This window comes from Andrographis paniculata, unplaced genomic scaffold (assembly GCF_009805555.1).
Source record: "Andrographis paniculata isolate CXL003 unplaced genomic scaffold, ASM980555v1 Contig35END, whole genome shotgun sequence".
Lineage (NCBI taxonomy): Eukaryota > Viridiplantae > Streptophyta > Magnoliopsida > Lamiales > Acanthaceae > Andrographis > Andrographis paniculata.
The window spans coordinates 3,536,162-3,561,139 of NW_026137568.1; the positions used below are offsets into that span (position 1 = coordinate 3,536,162).

A 24,978-nucleotide genomic window follows, 5' to 3' on the forward strand; every position below is an offset into this window, starting at 1 on the left:
AATAAACCAATTCTAATAATGAAGAAATAATGTCCAGAAGTTCTGTCTCCATTGTTATGGAGGTTCTCTTCACTGCGTTCTTTTTCTTGCGTTCTCCCTTCTCCCCTCCAAGAGTGATATCGTGTGTGAGAACGTGGTAATGTGTTTATTCCCTTCTCCTCAATTGCAATTATATCCCCATAGTCTCTAAATTTGTCAATCTACCCCGGATGAATTCTTTGTAATTTCCACTCCTTCTACTTTGTGTTGTACTTAGGCGCGATCACCCCTACAGCTTTACTGCATTATGCTCTTTTTTCTCCCAAGCATGTTTAAAATTTGTCAACTCCAAAATGCCTAGTGAATAATCCAAAATACACAATTAGGAGCATATATACAAAATTCGCACCTAAAAATCACCCAAAATATAACAAAAAATTATATAATGTAGCATATATCAATCAATGGCTTCTCTTCTTATATATATGAAAAACCAAAAAAGAATGGTAATTGTTATTTTAACATGCCAAATACATCAAATTTAATGGGATACATCCAAATTGTAACAAAATCATGGGTTCAAACCCCGAACACCTTCAAGTATTGTCTGTCACACATCATTTGCTTTGTGTGAATTTCTTTGTGAAGCCTAACTAGCAAACTATTAGGTTCGGTTGGAGTTTACCCTGTATGACTACAGATTCCCACATCATAAAAAATCAAATCACATAATGCAATCAAACTTTAATGACCCTGCTATTTTCATTATTAATGATAAAAAAAATTACAACTTTTGTTGCTTTTAAATCACATATAATAAATCAAATGCAAATAAGATGGAAGCATATGACATGAGATACACCCAACCACACTCACATATATGTCTAATCCAATTTTTAACTTGAAATACCATTCAATAATTAGTTCGCAAACTTTTAAATTGGTTATAACCTAAAGCTTTTATATCAATTTGTAACATTTCAGTAAGGTAAAAGTGGAATATTACTATCATATCGATCTAAGGGGTCAGTTATATCTAGTTGCCCACCTAAATAATCAATTAATATAGTTTTTTAATATTGTCTAATTTGGAAAATGAGTGGAGATATTTGAAAGTGTTGTACTCATACACAGTTCTAAAAAGGAAAAGGAATTTATTTATTTTATGCATGTTGATTTTTACATTTATGTTAGTTTAAAATCAAATTAGGTGTCCTGATTTGGTAAAATTGACTCCTTAGTTCGAATAAGAGTCGGTAATATTTCGATTTAAGCCAATTAGGATATTACATATTTAATCAAACATGTTCATATTTATTGGTATACTGAATGCGCCAATATACACGTTGAAGGTAACGGTGCAAAGTTGGCATACATAAATAAGGTCATCTATTATGTGATATTGAAATCAAAAATTCTATTTGTCCGATAAAATTATGTCACTATTTTTTAATTTTTTCCTTTAAATTTATGTACAATGCATTTATTATAAACAACTTTAATTACTCACAGTTTGATTATTCTTACTTTAACAAATAATCATCAGTTTTTTATTACTCTTTCTATTTATACTAGTATTATATTTTGGTAAAATTGTTCATAACTCCTCTGTAGTTTTGAAATTCTGCGTAAAATTTTCCTATACTTTAAAAATTGCATGGCACTCCCTTATACCTTAAAAAACGTTGCATGAAACCCCACCCCTATGAAACAACCGTTGTGTAACGGGATGATGATTTCCTAGCTATATTTTTTGCATGGGGGGATTTTATGCAATAGTTTTGAAAGTATAAGGGGGAGTCATGCAATTTTTTTAAGTAGAGTGGAGATTTACACTGAGTTTCGAAACCATAGAGGAGTTTCATGCAACGTTTTTTTAAGTATAAGGGAGCTCCATGCAATTTTTAAAGTAAAGAGAGATTTACGTTGAGTTTTGAAACTATGAGGGAGTTATGGTCAATTTTGTCTTATATTTCTATCGATTACTTAATAAAATTTTCATGATACTCTCACTTTACTTTTTATCTATTCCAATTTAATATTAAAATATTATTATTTTTAATTTTTATATTAAAACAAACTTACATAATTTTATTGGACCGGAGGAATATGAGATTATTTTTATTTCAAAATATTAAAAAATATTTAAAAAAAAACAAAAACAAAGTAACAAAAAGTATTACTAAGGTATGTTAATAGGACCACCTACGTAATTTAGAAATAAAAAATTAAAAAATAAATAAATAAGTAAATAAGAGAAGAAGGAATAGTGTGGGAGAAGATTTTATGTTTTATGCAAATAACACAAGCTTTTTTTTCATGTGATTTTGTTTTTTTTTTTTTTTTATGTAACCATGATAATTTTTTATATAAATATATTATTTTATCTTAATTAAATATTACTTCAAAAATACTATTAGAAAAATTATAATTTAACTATAAAAGAACATATCCATATTTTTAAGGTATGTTGTTTATAATATGCTTACCAGTTGAAAAGTCTATAATATTCTCTCTTGATATAAAAATTGCATAAGACTCCATTTTTTTTAATAAAATATTACTAAAATTGTTCATACATTCTCTGTGGTTTCGAAATTCTATGTAAAATTTTTCAATACTTTAAAAATTGCATGACACTCCCTTATACTTTAAAAAACGTTGTATGAAACTCCACCCCTATGAAACCTCCATTGTGTGACGGGATGATGATTTCTTATCCATATTTTTTGCATAGCGGGGGATTTAATGCAATAGTTTTAAAAGTATAAGGGGGCGTCATGCAAATTTTTTTTAAGTAGAGTGGAGATTTACACTGAGTTTGGAAACTATAGAGGGGTTCATGCAACATTATTTTAAAATATAAGGGAGCTCCATGCAATTTTTAAAGTGAAGGTGGATTTACATTGAGTTTCGAAACTATAAGAGAGTTATGGGCAATTTTGCCTTATATTTTTATCGATTACTTAATAAACTTTTCATGATACTCTCACTTTACTTTTTATCTATTCCAATTTAATATTAAAATATTATTATTTTTTAATTTTTATATTAAAGCAAACTTACATAATTATATTGGACCGGAGGAATATGAGATCATTTTTATTTCAACTTGACGAAAATGTTAAAAAAATATTAAAAAAAAAACAAAAACAAATAAAAATAAAATAACAAAAAGTATTACTAAGGTATGTTAATACGACCACCTACATAGTTTAGAAATAAAAAATTAAAAAACAAATAAACAAGTAAACAGATCCTATATCTATCTCTACGAAGAAGAAATCAGAAAACGAAGGGGATTCTTATTTAGCCCATTCGGAAGGATCTCATCTCATAATTATCCATCACTGTTTATGTCTCTAGCATGACCACTTAATGAAATAAATGAACAAGAAATAGTATGGGAGAAGATTTTATGTTTTATGCAAATAACACAAGCTTTTTTTTTTTCTTCATGTGATTTTGTTTTTGTTTTTTTTTTATGTAACCATGATAATTCGTTATATAAATATATTATTTTATCTTAATTAAATATTACTTCAAAAATACTATTAAAAAATTATAATTAACTATAAAAGAACATATTAATATTTTTAGGGAAAGTTGTTTATAATATGCTTACCGATTGAAAAGTCTATAATATTCTCTCTTGATATAAAAATTGCATAAGACTCCATTTTTTTATAAAATATTGATAAAATTGCACATAACTTCCTTATGGTTACGAAACTCTGTGTAAATCCTTTTTTTACTTTAATAATTGCATGACGTTCCCATATACTTTAAAAAATATTGCATGAAATTCCTCAATGGTTTTGAAACCCAATGTAAATCTCCATTTTATTTTAAAAATTGCATAGAGCCCCTTGTACTTTAAAAAATGTTGCATGAATATCCCCTGTCACACAAAAAATATAGATAGAAAATCATCTTATCATGACACCAGGAAGGTTTCATGAATGTGGAGTTTCATTCAATGTTTTTGAAAGTATAAGGGAGGTTCATATGATTTTTAAAGTACATGAAGATTTTATGCTAAATCCCGAAACCACGGAGGAGTTATGAACAATTTTACATAAAATATTACATAAATTGTGGAAAACTTTTTCGTATTTTAGGAGTTATGTGCATTATTTTTAAAAACACAAAGATTTCATATAATTTTTTAATTTTCATAGGAAATTGTATAGACTTTCTAAGTTATGTGTAAGTTATAAGCAATTTTACTTGTACTTTTATGATTAACTAGCATATTTTTGTATTCTAATCAGGTTTGTTTTCTTAAATTTTGTTTTATTTCTATTTCTTTATTTTTTATTTAAAATATAAGGTATTACTTATATTTTTATCCTTTAAAGAATCCTAACTATGGAGGGAGTATTATTTATTTTTATTTTGTTCATTATAAAATATTATATCTACTAGCGGTGGCACCCGTGCGTTGCACGATTTGTATAAATTGTTAAAATAATATTAAAAAGATAATTAATTATATTTGCAAATATTTTGTAGAAACATACAAATATTTTAAAGATATAATTAGTACCATACATTTGCACAATTATAAAAGTGTCAATAAACTTCAGTATTAATTATACTTCCTCCGTCCCGCAAGAAGGTTGTCATTTGATTTTTGTGTCCTTATACTTAACATTAAAAATATCATTATATTTGAATAATTTACTCTAAAAATATCATTTTATTTTTATTATAAGAGACTAATAAACGTATGTTTGCATTTTTCTCTTGATTTCTACTGCGTATTGATATAATAATAAATATTCAAAGATCAACACGCAAAAAGGCCATGACAACCTTCTTACGGGACAGAGGGAGTATATAATTTTCATGTTATATATTTAAAGAAAATATTAGTATGCTAAAATAATTAACAATGAAATAATATATGTATATTTATATGCGTAAGATATGTCTGATTTTGTAAACATTTGAAATAGGATAGTTGACATCGAAAGATAAATTGATATTGTTTGTGTGACAATTTTAAAATCATGCTTATGGTATCATCTTTTATTGTCAAATTAGCATCATATCTACATTAAAAATTGTATATAAAATATAAATAAAAAATTACGATGTATTTATAGTTATATATAGATAGATGATATATTATATTATATTTGCTTCAACTGTAATATACAATCTTTGTAAAATTAGTTTCACATAAATATCTGTAATTGTTAAATGTAGCTTTTCAGATATTTTGAATATTAATATGGTCAATTCGTCTAATAGTACGAGAAAACTGAATATTCATATGAAAAATATAATAAAATAAAATTATAAGTTGAAAAAATTAATTATAATACAAGTATATATTGTAGGATAAATATGTAACAATCTATTTAATATAACTATTATAAAAAAAAATACATGACATAATTAAGTTATTTATAAACGTTAGAACAACTACTAAAGTAAAATAGAAAATTTGTTTTTATTAACTTAATTTAAATATTTTTAAATTAGTAGATACTTATTTGTTTTAATTTTTCGTATTGCAAATTTAATAATTAAAAAAAATTAATTTAATTCAATAACTAGTATTTATAGTCACTAAAATATCAATTACAATTATTCAAGCTTATTTTTTTAAAAATGAAATTAAAAAATTAATTCATCAATAAAAATATAATATATGATTAAAAAAATCATTTAAAATTTTGAAAATTGACTAAAGATTGTTTAAAATTATTCAAGTATATATTAATTGAATATGATATAAATGATAGATAAAAGTTGACAATAAATGTATATTTTAAATACAAATCAATAAAATAATATACTTTAATACATATTGGATTGAATATCTTTTGAAAAGCGATATGATCAAAAACGTTTATGAAAAGAAAATCTAATATAAGAATAGAATGAGATTTGAATAATTTAGAAATTATCCATTATAAATATTATTAAGTTTATCAAGAAAAAAAATAACTGTAAAATATATAAGACCTAGCGAAATATAAATAAATACTCACTAATATTATAAAAGAAACTGTAAAAATGATGTAATTTTCAAAATCATAAATATCTCATTATTATATTGTTGGACCCCAAGTCCAAATGACTAAAAGTTGAAGGCAACTGCTTCCATCGGGCTACGGTGATTCCACAGAGCAAGGGGATATAGCTTTCACAGACCTTCAGACAACAACCTCCATCGTCCTTGGGTTGATAACTTTGTAACATCAATGGAAGACCACAACGCCTACATGTTCTTTGTGAAAGGCTCTGTGGGTCGAACCAAAAGAAAAAAGAATGAGAATTCCATGTAACTCGAGGTTGTTGGGGACATAACCCCGTAGACCGGCTAGGAGTATGATGGAAGCAAGTCAGGGTAAGCTGCAGGTTTGATCCAGAAGCAATGGAAGAAGTTCAGAGCGAATAGAACCCGGTCCAGAGGTAATGGAAGCGGTTGAGAGCTGATAGAAGGAGGTTACCAGGCGGTTGAGAGTGGTGGATGAATAATTGAAACTGCTCATTTTAGTGGAAGAAGCGGTTATTCTATCTTAGGATTAAAGCTATGAAAAAACACATCACACACACGCACAAGAGGATCAACTCATATTTTTCTGTATTTTCTTTTCATATTTTAGTTTCGTTTTATGCACTTTAGTTTAAATTAAATGTTTTTATTGTAATACCCCGATTTTTGGACTGTATAAAATAATATTATTATAGCAAATAAATATTTTTATAATATTTTGGAATCAAGAAATTAATATTTTGGGATAAATTTTATTCATATTTTATATATTAATTATGATTGAAAAGACTGTTAAACGGATAAATATCGATAAATATAAATATAAAATATATAATATATAATAATAATAATAATAAAGGTAATGATGACGAAGATAGTATTTATAATAATAATAATAATAACGTTAATAATAATAATATAATATATATATAATAATAATATAATTATATATATCAAACAAGCAAACTTACCTGCGAAGCGAAGGAAGGCAGAGGAAGAAACGTGAAGGAGAAGAAAGGAGAAAAAGAAAAGAAGAAAGAAAAAGATTTAGCCGTTTGATTTTTATTCCGATTTCAGTATTGTATTCCTTGTTATACGTAGAATTTAATTATGGATTTTAATATGAATTTCAATATTGGGGATATTAAATTAGAAATTCTTCAAAAATTTATAACCGGCTATTTGTCTATTTAATCGACTAATTTCTTTAGCTAATAGCCTATTCGTAGTCCTAGTATTATATTATGAGAATTTCGTATCGATCCGAGCCGAATTGAAAATAGCAGTGTATTGCACCTGCCTGTTTATTCATATCTTTCAGTATTTTTATTTAATAATCGGGCGATATAAATATTATAAGGTATAAGAGTTTTATAGCTAGAATATCGTAGTCTACTAAATATAAAAGTTTGAAACCCAACGAGCTAACTATAGAAATTAGCTTTTGAATAAGCAGGTAGCTCCTATGTATAAGTATATAGCTCAGCTGATTTGAGTAAATAATGGGGTAGGTGTACGTTGGAAGAGATTTGGGTGAAATTGCAGGAGCTAGGGAGTGTCGATAAGAGGTAAGCAGTAGGGAATTAAATCTAATTTTAAGAAATTAGGTATGCATATTGCATGCGATTCTGATTAATATGTTAACGTGATATTATGTGAATCATTTTGTTGCATTTATATATTTATATATACATGTCTGTGTATGCATGTGGGAGACTTCACGGTTTATGATTTTGATATACGTATTTGATCGCGTTGGTGAATTTATGAAAAGGAGGATAGGTGAGCTGTCTCACCAGCCCTTTTCGGTAAATTCACTTATTTGGCATGTTGCACACATATTGCACGGTTTATCGGATGTATTTTATGGATCTATCGTCTAGTCGTTGTGTGCGGTAGTGCTAGGCGAGGGCATCATCTGGGGTTAGGATATTCGACCCCGATGTACCGTAACACTTTGGCGATAGTGGATGATAGTAGTCGGACAACTGGGTGACTTAGTCGCACGGTCATTCAGGGATTAGACCCATTGTAGTTAAGACGTATTTGGTATAATCATTCGTGTTCGGTGTTGTTCCACTCATTGGGCTGGCCACTGGTGAGGTCTACCGGTAGTTTAGGATCATATGTCAAACTCCAAACGTGATCCCGTTAGGGCGCGCGAGGAGGAGTAGAGTTTCCGGGTTTCCCTTGGGTGATTCCAGGTTGCACGGATTCTACTACATTATACGGGATAGGGCTAGTTAGTGGGGGTCCTATCTTCGCTATCACAGACTATGGGCGTCTTGTGGTTAATGGCGATAACGTTCGGCTATCCATGTATTGATTGTGGGAGTGGTATGGTGGGTATATGGAAGTGACCGGATGACCGTTATATTATTATGGGTTTATCAGGTCCTTCCTTGAGCCGAGGATTTTCCGGCTATTTATTGATGATGGTCTAGTGAGCTTGTTATTACGGGGCCGAGGGTATTCCGACTGCTCACTTAGACAGATGTAGTGAGCCTATGATTATGGAGCCGAGGTTATTCCGGCTGCTCACTTTGGCGGATATATATATGTGTGAGTGTGCATTGTTGTCGAGTTTGATATCTGTATTGCATCATTTCACTATTGGCATGACATGACACGTATTTTATGATTAACGGGAATTAGACTTTATTTTAAAAAGGAGTGAAATGACATATTTCACGTTAGTTCTTAAAATTGATTTAATTCTGGACTGCTTTTAAGAAAGTATTTGTTTCAGGTATGCATGGCACATCCAAGACAGGGGACGTCTCGAGATATAGAAAGATGGGCTGAGTGAGTGAACTTACGTATATTGTATTATATGTAAATTTTTAACTGGAAAAACCTCTTGTTAAGGGGTGTGTTTTGTAGATATTTATAAATCAGATTTTGGTATAAATAATAATGCGCTTTTATGGTTAATTTAGCCTTAACACTGTATTGTGGGGCCCGAAGTAGGAGGTGACGACCTCATGATGCAGTGTGGCGATAGCATTTCCAGTATGAGCCAACTGGGGGTGTTACATTTATGCTTCTTGCAATTTATTTTATTTGATTTCCATATATTATCTTAGTTGGTTTGATTAATCACGTGAGATCTCAGTTATCCGACGATGCTCTTTGGAGTACTTCCGGAACCCACACCACAGAATCGATGAACTATTTTGGAACCTCCGAATTTCGGGTTCCAACAATTGGCATGCCCAGTGGACCAAATCGGGTTCGTGTATGCAACTTCGTAGTGGTAAGGTGATCACCATGGAAAACCATAATCAGAGCTCAGGTCTGAACATAGGTGCAAGAAACACTGCAATTGGAACACTGGTTCACCCAAGTGGAAGCCGCACCCCAGGGCTGAGAAAAGAAGAAGAATCATCATTGACTGAAACATTGCTGGATATGATACGCAGAGAAGTGAATCAATATATTCAAGCTGGAATCGGGGATATCACATAAGAAATCTCTAGGCAATTGGCTGATGTAATCGGGCCACCTGTGAGGAATGGAGCATTTCATATTCGCGAAGAAGAACGTCGAGTAGTGGCTATTGGAGTTTAGAATTCTGGAATTTTAGGAACTACATGTGGAGGTCCGAGAGGAATAGCTTAATCTAGTGAAGGGAATCCATCCCTCACAGGGAATAACGGCCCAATCTTAAGTCGCGGAAGTGCCGGATCGCCCAGGGGGCTGACAGTTGGAGCACGTTTACAGTTTGGCAATGTATCGATACTACCACGCCCGCAAAGAGGGCAAACCAGTGGATGCTTTGGCCCTCAGATGGTAGGAGGGCCGGACATCGCTAGAAGCGGTGTTTATGGAACTGGAACTCATCCAGGGGCAGCACTGCCTAGGCAACCCACAGGTCAGCCTACGTGGAACGCACCTCCACATCCATGGGTTCAGTAGGCCCCATATGCCGCTGTTCCTCAGGGGGGAATGGCTGGCCAGGTTTGGGGGCCAAGAGGGCAGCCGTTGATTCCTAATCAGCAGGATGCCTAGCCATTGATAGACACCGACATTCTAGTGGAAAGTATATGAAGGGTTTTTTCACGAATAAAATTTGAAGAGCGACCAGTGTATCAGAGACCTTATCCAACTTGGGTAAGTGAGATGATGTCGTTGTCTGTTCGAAATAAAGCACCAGATTTTACATTGTTTTCAGGCGACGAATGGAGATCAACAATAAAGCACATTGGGAAATTTACAGCTCAATGTGGAGACTTGGGAGGAAATGACTGGTATCGTTTTTTAATTATTTTCTTTATCTCTAACGGGTACTGCATTTTCGTGGTATACGGCGTTGGCTCCCGGTACCGTGCAGTCTTGGTCAGATTTGGAGAGACTTTTCCATGACTGTTTTTATGCACCGCCAGTGGAGACTACAATATCCCATCTGGTAGTTGTAAAACAGGGGTATGATGAGCCTGTGGCACAATTTCTGGAAAAATTTTGGCAGGCTAAAATGCGGTGCACGGTGCCAATTCCGGAACAGCATGCAACCGCAATGGCAGTGGATAATATGCGATCTGACCTTCGGGATCGTTTAGAGGTTCAAGATTTCTAGGATTTCTTGCATTTAAGCACATTAGAAATAAGAGCATAAAATCTTATCCGAGAGAGACGGGATGCTGCGGTTGGAAGGTGGAAGAAAGATGGAAAAACTAGAGTAACATATTGCGTGGAACATGAAATTCCAGCCGACGAGGAATGCTCCAAGGACCAAGATGTATTGGCCGTTGAATTGCTGAAAGGGAAAACATATTCTTGTCCGGCATTAATGCCTACAAAGGGCAAGGAGATTGGGGGTACACAATATAACTTTGATGTGTCTAAGAATGAGAAGATATTTGATCATTTGCTGAAGGACAAACAAATCAAACTCCAGGACGGGCAATGTGTGCCGTCACCAGAGGAGTTGAAAGGGAAAACGTACTGTAAATGGCATGGAAGTTATACACATGCTACCACCAATTGCACGTACCTACGGAATACAATCCAGAAGACCTCAGAAGAGGGCAAATTAAAGTTAGCAAAGAGAAGCATGCAAGTAGATGCAATTCTGTTCCCGGCTCCGTCCGTTAATACCATGCCCGCAGGAGGTTCCGAAAGACAATGCCAAGGGAAGCAACCATTTCGGCAGCCAGTTCACGAAAGACTTGGACCTAAGATGCCACAACGGGGTTCAGTCTTTGATAGGCTAGTTGTAGGAAAGCCGCATAATGGCAATAAAGGGGACAAGAAACTTAAGTTGTGTTTGGTACAGAGAAATGAGGCCAGAAAAATGGAAATAATATTATTTCTCTTGTTTGTTTGAGTCAAAGAAATGGAACTTGAGAAATAAATCATTTTCATTTCTTTGTTTTTATTTTTCTCCCATATGCAGAGAAATAGAGAGAAAAATGTGTTGTAGTATATATTTTTTTAATATTTTTGTACTATTTAATTTTAAAAAATAAAAAGAAAAATTAATTTATTGTTAAAGTATTTAATTTTTACGATCTTTTAAAAAATTCTACTAAAATATAATCTTAAAAAATATCGTATATAATTTATAATTTTTTTAAAAAAAACTCACCAAAAATATTTTTCATGAATTCTCATTCGTTAAAACTCTTTTTTTATCCGGTTAATCATTTATTCTTGTTTGATCATTCATATAGTTGCATTTTTTTTTTATATTTCTCAACTGAATTCCCTATTTTACCAAACAAGAGAATGAATTATTATTCTCTATTCAATTTCATTTCTCTCTGATTCCATTCTCTACTCTCATTTCTCTGCAATTCCATTCTCTGTATGAAACGCCCCCTTAGAGTAGTAGAGTGGAACCCCCAATGTGAAAGTGATGATTCCGAGTGTCAAGGAAGCTCAACCATCCCATAAACCGGAATAAAACAATGTAAAAGCTAAGGTTGTGGCTCCAGGCTCAAGTATTAAGCAGGATGCCACTGTGGCCGAGGTGAAAGTCGCTAGCGGAAAGCGAGTTTGGACTATTACGTCCACTGATCAGATTACCATTACCCCAAAAATTACGCAGAAACCTCCATCAGCAGTGGACTCGGAGAAGTGGACAGTCAATGCACCGGAGGAAAAAACCAGGAGGGCAAAGGATAATCTTACGCGGTCCCAAAAACGAAGGGCACAATAAAAATGACTACAGGCTAGGCTAGAAACTGAAGGTATTCGGCTAAATCATAATAGTGCGGGGGCAAAGGATAAGGAAACTGAATCAAGAATGGAGGTTCAAAAAATAATGAGTCAGAACAAGACAGCTCTGAAAATTGAGGAACATAAGGAAAAGCGTCAAGAAAATCAGAAGTTGCAGCCTCGCTTGATTTTTTCTATACCTAATACCGGACCCACTCCAAATTGGCAACATCGATGGGTGCCAAAAGTTACGCAGCCGAAGGACCCTGATGCTAAGGCTGGCCAATTATCGTTCATTGGGTTGTTGCCATCTGAGTTCAAAGCTCCGGAATTAGAGCAAAGTTACGAGAGAGTGATCGTAGATGAAGAGCCAGTTGTAGAATGGAATGACATAGTAACCACAGTGACATTTGATCGACTTGAGTCCGGGCAGAACAAACATGTAAAGCCTCTGTACATTTGAGCTTTAATGGACGGACGACCTGTGGGTAGAGTACTGGTAGACGGCTGCATGTTTGCCAATGTGATGCCGTTTCGGACATTCAGGAAGTTGGGAAAGACAAAGAATGATTTAATACCAACCTAAGTACGAGCCACAAATTTTATGGGAAATTCGTACAAGCCGGCGGGTATTGCTACTATCGAAGTACAAGTTGGTATAAAGAAATTGTCTTCAGTGTTTGTGATAATAGACAGCCGCCCGTCGTATGCATCGTTGTTGAGGCGAGACTGGATTCACGCCTGCGAGTGTGTCCCGTCGACGTCGCATCAGAAGTTGTTATTTTGGGAGGGCGATGAGGTTCAAGAAGTTGAAGCGGAGAAAGATCCATTCGCAACGGAGTTCACTGCCATAGATGCGACTTCCTACCATTCAAAGATGATTCCATTATTGGAATTGATCGCCTTTATTCTTAACAAGGGAGATTATAAGTGTGTGTTTAATGATACGCAGTTCAGGGTTCAAACAAGGGCCGACCCACGGCCTATAAATGAAGAAGATTATGATGAATTTCGAATGCGAAGAGATTCAATATGAGCCGCTCAGAGCAGGCTCCATTGCGATTTTAGAGCCGTTCAAAGCAGGCTCTATGGAAGGTATTGAGCCGTTCGGAACAGGCTCCATTGAAAATTCAGAGCCGTCCAAATCAGGCTCTTTGGAAAATCTTGCGCCGCTCAAAACGGGCTCCATTGCGCAACGTTCAGAGCTGGCCAGAGCAGGATCCATGGAAGATCCAAAGCTGCTCAAAATAAGTTCCATTGGCGGTTGAGAACCATCCAGGGAAATTTCCATTGAAATAGAATTACCATCACCTGTGCACAAAGCATACCCGACGTTCCAGGCCCAAGATCCGCTAGAGGACATTGATTTGAGTACTGATGGAGTTTCACAAATCACCAAAATTAGTGCATTGATAACATCAGACGATCGAGCCGCCTTAGTAACACTTATAAAGGAATACCATGATTGTTTCGCTTGGGATTAGGATGAAATCCCAGGCTTGGCTCGAGAATTCGTGGAACATCGACTACCCATGAAATTCGGATACAAACCCACAAGCAGCAGCCGTGAAGGTTTAATCTAGATGTGTACCCAAAGATCAACAAAAAAAATCAGCGGCTCTTGGGGGCAGGATTTATCCGAACTTTTCGACACCCAGAATGGGTGACCAACATAGTTCCTGTACTAAAGAAAAATGGAAAATTGCGGGTATACGTTGATTACAGTAATTTGAATTTAGCGACACCCAAAGATGAATATGTTATGCCCATCGCCGATATGTTAGTGGACGCAGCCGTCAAGAACGGGAGTCTTTCGTTTATGGATGGGTATTCCGGCTATAACCAGATTTTCATAGCCGATGAGGATGTCGCATAGATGGCATTCCGATGCCAGGGGCCCTTTGAGTTATGAATGGGTGGTAATGCCGTTTGGGTTGAAGAATGCTGGATCGACTTATCAGCAAGCAATGAACACCATATTTCACGATTTAATTGGACAGTCGGTGGAAATGTACATCGATGACATCGTGGTGAAATCCAAGGGTTTTTTGGAACATCTAGTGGATCTTGAGCAAGCTTTCCGGCAAATGAGGCAATATAATTTGAAGATGTACCCAGCAGAGTGTGCATTCGGAGTGGCCTCCGGAAACGTTTTGGGTTTCATGATGCATAATAAGGGTATCAAGGTGGACAGTAACAAGACGAAAGCTATCATCAATGCCCGACTGCCTGAGAATATGAAACAACTTCAAGGATTCCTTAGGTAGATGAACTTTTTGCAAATATTTGTTTCGAATGCTGCGAGCAAGCTTAAAGCTTTTTCCACGTTACTCAATTCTGAAAGGTGGAGGAATTTGTGTGGAAGTCACCACACCAGTAGGCTTTCGAAGCTATTAAGAAAGCTCTGGCCAATCCGCCAGTGTTGATGCTGCCGCAAGAGGGTAAACCTCTACGCTTATATGTTTCAGCCACTGAGAATATGGTCGGTTGGTTACCGGTGCATAAGGCTCCCGATAGAAGCGAACGTGTCATTTTTTACCTCAGTAAGGTAATGAACGATGCGGAGACAAGGTACACTCCTATGGAAAAATTATGTCTCCTCTTGTTTTATACTTGCACGAAACTTTAATATTATTTGGCCCCGAGGGAGACGGAAGTGGTGTGTCATGTCGATATTTGGAGATATTTACTAAGCAGGCCAACTTTAAGAGGGAGGCAAGAAAAATGGGCTGTAAAGCTAGCGGTATTTGATTTACGATATGTATCAATTAAAGCTATCAAAGGGCAGGTCGTTGCTAATTTTTTGGCAGATCATTTTAGTTTGATATCCGAGCAAGCAGTTGATCGTATGGAGGTTGTTATTATTCCGACGCCATGGATCTTAAAGTTTGATGGTTCCAGCATGCAGACCAGCGCTGAAGCTGGGGTCTTTATTGAAAGCCCATGGAAAGAAAATGGACCGTTGCCAAACTGTTGGCATCCGGATTTACTAATAACCAAGCAGATTATGAAGCCGTACTAGTTGGACTAAGGATCCTCCATAAAAAAAAAAAAAAAAAAAAAAAAAAAAGAGCCAAGGCGATCAGAGTTCAAGGCGATTCACAACTGATTCTGAAGTAAATTGCTAGTGAGTTCCAATGCAAATATGAAAAAATCGAGAAACCTTCGAATGGAGGCAGTTACGATGTTGCAAAATTTTTACGACACAATTGTTGAATTCATACCTCAAGATGAAAATGGAGTAGCTAATGATTTAGCTCAAGAAGCCTCTAGGTATAAGCCGTCCGCTAGAGGAAAGATCAAGTCAGCGCGAGTATGTCTGTGCCCAGTGGAAGTAGAGGATTGGCGTATGGAACTAAGAAAGTATTTGGAACAACCAACCAGTGATACTCCTGAAAGGTTACGGAATGAGGCCCTGAAATATACTTTGATTGATGGAGATCTTTTTTGCAGAGCCGCCGATGGAACATTGATGAAATGTGTAGATACTTAAGAAGCCATGAAGGTGATGGGTGAAGTGCATGAAGGGGTTTGCGGAGCACACAGATCCGGATTAGTCATGAGATGGACGATCCGACGGAATGGGTATTATTGGCCATCAATGACAGAGGACTGCATCAAGTATGCTCAAGGATATGAAGCGTGTCAGCGACATGGTCCTTTGATTCGAATTCCAGCGGAAGAAATGCATGCGGTCGTGAAACCATGGCCATTCCGTGGATAGGCGATGTATATCATCGGAAAGATCCATCCTCCATCCTCCAAACTACATTCGTTCATATTGGTGGCCACGGATTATTTCACAGAGTAGATAAAATTTGTACCCTTGGCCAATGTAACATCTCAAGAAGTGATCAAGTTTATTAAGGAACACAATATTCATCAGTATGGAATTCCGCAAACGATTACCGCCGATCAAGGTACTGTTTTTACCAGTGATAGAGTGGCCGTCTTTGCCGCACAATATGGAATTTCTGTTTTACATTCGTCCCTGTATTATGCGCAAGAGAATGGGCAGGCCGAAGCAGCCAATAAGGTCTTAATTGGAGTAATTAAGAAGTCGTGGAAGATAATCTGAGAAGATTGCATGAAGTGTTGTGGGAGGCTTTGTGGGACTGTAAGCAATACCGAAATAAAGCCATTGGTTGCACCCCATTCCAGTTGGTCTATGGGCAAGAAGCAATATTGCCAATGGAAATCACGATGTCATCTTTACGAGTCTTGAAGTAGAATTTGCTCAATCTCAAGCAATGCGACACAGCTATGCTACAAAGGTTGGATGACGTACACGAAGATCGGATAATGGCCTTAAAGAATATCCGAGCGACTAAAACGAAAGTAGCACGAGCTTACAACAAAAAGGTACGTCGACGAGCATTCCACGAAGGAGATTGGTATAGAAGGCAGTGTTACCCGAATGATTCAAAGATAAAACATTTGGGAAGTGGTCTCCTACGTGGGAAGGTCCGTATCAAGTAAGTAAAGTACTGTCTAATGGTGCTTATAGATTGATGAATATTGATGGAACGGAACATAGGAACGTCATTAATGCTAGGCACCTCAAGAGGTACATATTGCCACTTGAGTTTTGATAATGGAAGTTAATGAAATGGATAAGTGAAAGTAGGTTTTTTCCAGACCGCTAGCAAAATGAAAGCAAGTCTTTTCCATACTGCTAGCAAAGTGAAAGCAGGTTGTGGAACCGCTTCCAGAAAAAGAGCAAGCAATGGAACCGCTTCAAAAAAGAAAGCATGGTGTGGAACCACTAAGAAAGTAGGTTGTGAAGCTACTTTCAGAAATAAGGCAGGCTATTGAGTCATTTTCAGGAAGAAAGCAGGTTGTGGAGTTGCTTCATATAGAAAACCAAACGAATGAGTCCCTTCCAAGAGGAAAGCAGACGGAGAAGCCTCTTAAAAAAATGAAGCAAATGGACAAGACTCCGGAAGAATTCAAAGATCTACAAAAAGAAAATTCCAAAAAATGGTAAAGCTCTATACGTTTCGCATGATATCTCTTTATTTAGAAGGACAATTGTTGGACCCTAAGTCCAAATGACTCAAAGTTGAAGGCAACAGCTTCCATCGAGCTACGGTGATTCCACAAAGCAAGAGGATATAGCTTCCACAAACCTTCAGACAACAACCTCCATCGACCCTGGGTTGATAACTTTGTAACATCAATGGAAGACCCCAGCGCCTACATGTTCTATGTGAAAGGCACTATGGGTCGAACCAAAAGAAAGAAAAATGAGGATTCCATGTAACTCGACGATGTTGGAAACATATCCCCGTAGACCGGTTAGGAGTATGATAAAAACAAGTCAGGGTAAACTCCAGGTCTGATCCAGAAGCAATGGAAGAAGTTCAGAGCGAATAGAACCCGGTCTAGAGGCAATGGAAGCGGTTGGGAGCTCATGGAAGGAGGTTACCAGGCGGTTGAGAGTGGTTGAGGAATAATTAGAACTGTTCCTTTTAGTGAAATGGGCGGTTATTCTATCTTATGATTAAAACTATGAAAAACCACATCATACACACGCACAAGAAGATCAACTCGTATTTTTCTCTATTTTCTTTTCATATTTTAGTTTCGTTTTATACACTTTAGTTTAACTTAAATGCTTTTATGCTTCTTGCAATTTATTTTATTTAATTCCGTAGATTATCTTAGTTGGTTCTATTAATCATGTGAGATCTCAGTTACCCGACGACAGATTGATTCTTTGGAATACTTTCGGAACCTACACCACGGAATCGACGAATTATTTTGGAACCTCCAAATTTCGGGTTCCAACGCATACAAAATAGTAACAAAAAACTGTAAAATAAAAAAAAAAATTAAAAATTAAAAATAAATGTCAAAATTTTGAGAATGCAATAACGAAGGATTGATGTCAAATATATAATATATAGAATATAGATTACTTTTGTTTCAAAATTTCTAAAATCATATTTCACAAAACTACAACTACTGCGTTTCGTTTTGGTGTTTTTTAAAAATATATTTATTTGGTATAAGTTATTTATTTTGGTTTGAATTATTTTTTTAGTTTTAAATCTAATAATACTTTGATACAATATTTTAATTTTTACAAAAATTATTTTTATTAAAAATCACCCAAAAATTATTAATTTGGCTTTGAGACCGATAGATTATATGAAATATACCATCCGTTCCACATAATTTGTCTATATTTTCTATTTTTATACGTCCACATAATTTGTGTTTTCATTTTTTAAAATATAATTATACACTTTAATCCAATTTTCAATTTTATAATTTTTTTAATTATAATTAAATTATTTACTTATCTTAATTTTAATCTATAATTATTACTATTGTACAATAGTTATTTTTACTAAAATATTTTTTAATTACCTATTAATTATACTTTATCTAAATTCTCACATCTATACTAACATGACCATATTATATGAGACGGAGAGAATAATATTTTATAATAAAAAATAAAAAGAAATTAAAATGTATCAAAAGTAAGGTTTGTTTGTTTTGTCAAAATTTTCTAATATTAAAAAAATATTAATTTACTACACAATTATTATTTATATATTATTAATACATACCTTAAGAATACACACATACCCACGAACTTTTTTTATTTTTTTATTTGTTTCTTGTATAAATTTAAGAAGAAAAAAAACGTGATTTTTTGTTTTAGATTTGAATTATTTTTTAATGCTAGAATTAACAAAAAAATGAAATATTGTACTAAATTATTAAATAATTTTAAAATGATAACATATTATATATTTTACGTAAATATATATAATAGTTTATATTTTTATAATATTAAATGAAAAAATATGAAAAACAATTTTATTAAAAAATACACGTGGGTGTGTTTGTTTGGTGGTTTGGATTTTAAATTGGAATTTGAACCGTACAAATTTTGAATTTGAATAGTTGTATGATGTGATATAAATAGGTGTTGATGTAATATTTTGAATGTAAAATTAATTTTTAGTACAATATAAAAAATAAAAAATAAGTGTTTAATTTAATATTTTTTAAAAAGACAAAATTAGATAAATAGTATAAATCCAATCCAATTATCGAACAAACACACCCCTAAAAATTGAATATGGGTATCCCCCGGTAGGTGGGAAGAATGAAACCACGTCATCACAGCAACTTGGTGAATGAAGAGGCACGAGCCTGTGCTTGTGCGTTGGGTAAGTAGGATGAACGGCCCAGATGAATTGTACCAAAGTGGTTAGGTACAATCGACGGCTCTTGTGTACCGCAATAGTAAGTAAGTAGGATGAATGGCTATAAATTAAATGAGTGATCTTCTACTTCCAAAAATGATAATAATAATAATAATAATTAATTTCTCTTACTTAAATAAAGGGGACAGTGCAGTGTTGCTATTATGAAGGTAGAAGGAAGGAATGCTTATCACTCCTCAAATGTTGCTATTATCATGTTAAATCAAAGTGAACACTCCTCCGTGACAAATTTTTAATTTATACTTCTTATCTTTTTTATATATATATATAAAATTTTAAAATAATAATACTCCCTCAGTACACAAACTAACGTCCTACTATTCTATTTGAAATGTCCAATAATTATTGTCTTCTTTTTATTTTTATACACAAAAATTACTCTTTTGCTCTTACTTTATTCACTTTTTCTTTTTCTATACACAAGATTAAGGACAAATTTATCATTTTATAACAAAAATCTTAATTACCTAAAAATACGTGTAAATATCAAAGAGAACATTAAAAAATGTACAGAGGGAGTATTTTATTAGTTAAAAAAAATTATTTAAAATAATTTTTATATTTTCATCTTTGAGAGTAAAAAACAAATGAAGATTATTTTGTAAAAAATAATGGGTTTTTTATAGTTAAATATGATTACTTTTGTCTTTGAGTTGAATTAACGAAGATTTTTAAAAATATATTTAATTTAGACGAAAAAAGTATTTTATTTTTTACATACACAATATAAAATACTCCATTTGTCCAGCTTTAAGGGTATTATTTATCTTTTGCATCATTATATTTAATATTAAAAATATTCTTATATTTGTATAATCTTTTGCATAAATGTCATTATAATAGTATTATAAGATACTAATAAAAGTATTTTTGTCATTTTATCTTAATTTGTACTATATTTTCATATAATAATTATTATTCGAATATCAACACGGAAAAAAATAAGTGAGACCCTTAGATTAACAAGCAAAAAGTAAATGAGACTCTTAGACACGACGATTTCCCAAGCAGCCAACACCGCCACCGACGTGTTAATTACCCTGCACTTCTGAACATGACCGTGTTCCTATCTTTTTTTCATGTCTATGTCCTGAACACAACCATGTACCTGCCCATGTTTATGACTCTGTTCTTAACACAGTCATGTTTTAGGTCATTTCACGACCATGTTTTCAATATAGTCATATTGTAGGTCATATTTTATTATTATTCTCACTTCTTTGTTAAAATTATTTAATATATATTTATAATTCAACAAAAATATTTTTTACAATTATTTCATAATATAAAAAATAATTAATTTTTAATATTTAAAAAAAATAATTGCAAAAAAGTATAAAAATAATAGTTTGTTTATTTGATGATTTTATTTAATTATTTTAGTTCTTAGATAGTTGTATAAAAAAAAATTTTTAAAAGAAAATAATCTTATTTCATCTCAATGAAACGTAAAATTTTTATCATTTTTGTTTATCTTATTCAAAACTATATTTTTCTTATTATAGAAAAAGTAATAATATATTAATACTAAAATATCTTTAGTATTTACATAAATTACAAATATCATTACTATACAAAGACAAAAATATTAAAACTATCTGATATATTTCTATTCACCAATATAATACTATTTTTGAAAAAAATTACTATAAAAATCCAAACGGATACTTTAGACAAGAACATAAATCCAAATAGATACTTTAGACAAGAATGGAATGAGTATATATATTATAGACAATCATAAATATTGAATATACTAAAAATATACTACATAATCAACAAGCAAACGAAGAGGTCTATTCTTTTGAAATTTATTTTATTTTATTTTTGGTTTTAAAAAGTAATTTTATGTGAAGTTTTTAAAAGATGAAATAGTGTGCTTCTATTTTAATGTTGATTATTTTTATTTTTTTTATATATATATTTTTAAAAATATTAATATATTACACATCTTTATTATTGTTATATTATCTACACAATTTTCTATATTTCATGTAAAAAGATATTTCTTCTATACTAATAATTATGCTTGATTGGAATTATGTAATAATATGTAACTAAAAAATAAGTTTTGATATTTTTTTGTTAACATTAAATTTAAAATATATCATACGAATGTTATTCTATCGATTTTTTTTTTTTTTTTTTTTTTGTAATATGATATATATCAGCTATAATTAGTATAGATTTATTTCCATAAAGTAATAATGCTCTTCACTTTTAAATTAGGCATTTGCTTTTGCTATACAATTGAGAAATATTAATATTTAATTATAATTAATAATATTTAATTATATAATTATATTTTTGGTCTTATTAAAATTTCATGATATGAATTAATTGTATCTAAATATAAAATTAGAAATATCATAATTTATGATATGATTGATACTTATTAAGAAAAATGTATATATATGAATTTCAAAAACAAAAAAAAAAAATATATAAATATTAGGGGCGGACTGTAGTATTAATTGAATGTATGTATGTATAGCGAGGATGTTAAAGACGGGATCCTGAGGGCCCAGCAGAATATTTTAAGCAAAAAATATGGGCACACCGGTTGGTGGCTTTGTTTTGTGAATGGATATTTTTTATTTTTTTTATTTGAAATATAAAAAATTATGTAGAAACTATAAAAAATAATAAATATATGTAATATATTGGAAAAACGTAAGTGCATTTTTTTTTTTATAAAAGAACACACCGGTAAGCCTGATGTATAACATAGCCTAAGGTATAATCTAGGGGTAGGCATTTAGGTCATCTGTACATATAATTCACCTAATGTAATTTTTTTTTATCAGATTCTACTGGCAGAATATTAAGTTTTCCTGAGAATTTACTAAAGTGCACTCGAAGAGTAGCAGGTGCTGTTTTCACGTCATCAAAATAATAATAATAAAAAAATACAAATACAATAAATTAAAGACAAACAATATATTATGTATGCGTATGGGATTTCTTTATTGAAGTTTGATTTTCCCTTTTGATTTGGAAAATTGCATGTGATATTATGTGAGATAAATAATACAATTTGTTAAGAAATATTACTACCTTTGTCCATTTATAAAATTTACACTTGATTTTTGCGTGTTAAATTTTTAATATTAATTATTATATCAAAACATAATACAAATTAAAAGAAATAATTTTTTTTATTAATATCTTATAAAATTATTACTCTCTCCGTCCCATAAGTAAATATTCATTTGCTTTTTGCACATAGTTTTAGAAATATTAGTATTATATTGGGATATAGTAGAAATAAAGTAGAAATAATTAAAATAACCTTATTAGTATGTGTGATATAAAAGTAATGACATTTGTTTAATATATTGTAAGTTGTAAGAGTATTTGTAATGTTAGGTAGATACTACGGTTACTAAAAACGAAAATGGATATGTTAATATGGGACGGATTAAAATGGAAAAAATGAATACTTCGTTATGGGACGGAGAGAGTATAATGAGATTGATATAAAAAATTATCTAAATATAAAAATATTTTAATGCTAATTAATATAAGATAAAAAAAATAAATATAAAGTTGTTAAGTGCACTAGGCAATAGTTGAGAATTATAGAATGAAAACGTAAAATGAAATTAAAAGTAGTCATAAACATTGAGATCCTCACCCCCAATTTATTCAATTCATCAGTTCATTGAAACAGCGGAAACAATAAATATACTTGCTCACTTAGTACAAGGATTTTGCGTAACATATGTAATAATAATAATTAAAATCATTAAGCAGCAACACAGTACTTACCCGTCCATCTCCATTGAAGCCAAATCTTCTTCCATCACCGGCAGGCAGGCAGGCATATATATTATGATTATTATTATATAATAATACAGATTATAATAATTATACTATGAAACAAAGAAACAAATCCAGCTGGCAAGGCAGGGTCGGTCGCTAGTTGGTCGGCACGGAATGCAGGACTACCGTCTCGACGGTGAGGCCCGGCCCGAACCCGAAGAGCACTCCCCAGTCGAGGCCATCCCCGGTGGTGGTGGCCCCCTTCTCGGTGGAGGCCTTCCTCATCTGGTCCAGCACGAACAGCACGCAGGCGCTCGACATGTTCCCGTACTCGCTCAGCACGTGCCTCGTGGCCTCCATCTTCTCCGGCGAGAGCCCCAGCTTCTCCTCCACCTGGTCCAGAATCGCTGGCCCGCCGGGGTGCACGATCCAGAAGAGCGAGTTCCAGTCGGAGATCCCGATCGGGTCGAAGGCGTCCTTGAGGCTCTTCTCGATGTTGTTGGAGATCAGGCCGGGGACGTCCTTGAGGAGATGGAAGGTCAGCCCCACCTCCCGGACGTGCCCGTCAATGGCGCCCTGGCTGTCGGGGAGGATGGTCTGCGCCGCATAGATCAGCTGGAAGAGCGGCCGCTCCACGCCGACGACGGGGTCGGAGCCGACGATGACGGCGGCCGCCCCGTCGCCGAACAGCGCCTGCCCAACCAGGCTGTCGAGGTGGCCCTCGTTAGGCCCCCGGAAGGTGATGGTGGTGTTCTCGGAGCAGACGACGAGAATACGTGCGCCGGCGTTGTTCTCGGCGAGGTCCTTGGCCATGCGGAGGACAGTGCCGCCGGCGAAGCAGCCCTGCTGGTACATCATGAAGCGCTTGACCGAAGGGCGGAGGCCGAGCAGCTTGGTGAGCTGGTAGTCGGCGCCGGGCATGTCGACGCCGCTGGTGGTGCAGAAGATGACGTGGGTGATCTTCGACTTGGGCTGCCCCCACTCCTTGATGGCCTTCGCCGCCGCCTCCTTCCCCAGCTTGGGAATCTCCGCCACCACGATGTCCTGCCGGGCGTCCAGCGACGCCGCCATGTACTCGCAGAAGTTGGGGTGCTCCTTCAGGAGATCTTCCGTTAAGTGCATGTAACGTTTCTTGATCATCGATTTTTCGCCTATAAAAAAAAAACAAAGAAAGAATTCAAATTAAATTACACACGTAAAGTAAAGCCACTCATGCAAATGAAACCAAACCTCCTCTAACTAATTAAATAATTAATCATATACATATATATATATGTACTTACACATTCGCTTGAATTTCTGCTTAAGATCCGTCATGTGGTCGCTGTTGGTGACGCGGAAATAGTAATCAGGGTAGTCATCCTGGTAGACGCAATTGGGCGGGTTGGCGGTGCCGATGGCCAGGATGGTGGCCGGCCCCTCTGCCCGCTGTGCCCGCCTGATATCCTCAACGCTCATCATCTTCGATCGATGGATTCCACGACAAATTTGTAAATGAAAAGTAGTTATTGGTTAACAATGTCAGACAGATGAGCTTAGATGACTGTATGTATGGATATGATGATTGTAGTTTGGTTGCTGCTTTGCCGTGGGGAGTGAGGAAGGGAGGGCTATATATATATATATATATATATGTATAGTATATGTATATGTATATGTATACGTGCGGGTGTGTGTGGGAGAGCAGAGAGGGTTTGGTAGCTGAGATCACGTGGTGAGCAACGCATAGTTAGACGATGGCAACAACTTTTAGAGTGGGGAGTGCCCCTGCCACGTGGCGCAACCTACAACCGTCGCTGCATCGTATCTCTTAAT

The 24,978-nt window shown here is 34.0% G+C and overlaps 1 protein-coding gene across 1 annotated transcript; it reads right to left on the minus strand.

Moving 5' to 3' along the window:
* Window positions 1-23,022: 23,022 nt before the first annotated feature.
* On the minus strand, window positions 23,023-24,772 carry LOC127249220 (chalcone synthase). The gene is made up of 2 exons (XM_051271927.1): window positions 24,447-24,772; window positions 23,023-24,314 (listed from the first exon to the last, which is right to left on the minus strand). Exons 1-2 carry the CDS (start codon window positions 24,622-24,624, stop codon window positions 23,320-23,322), a joined length of 1,173 nt encoding a protein of 390 aa, XP_051127884.1. The 5' UTR covers window positions 24,625-24,772; the 3' UTR covers window positions 23,023-23,319.
* Between the last annotated feature and the right edge of the window lie 206 nt (window positions 24,773-24,978).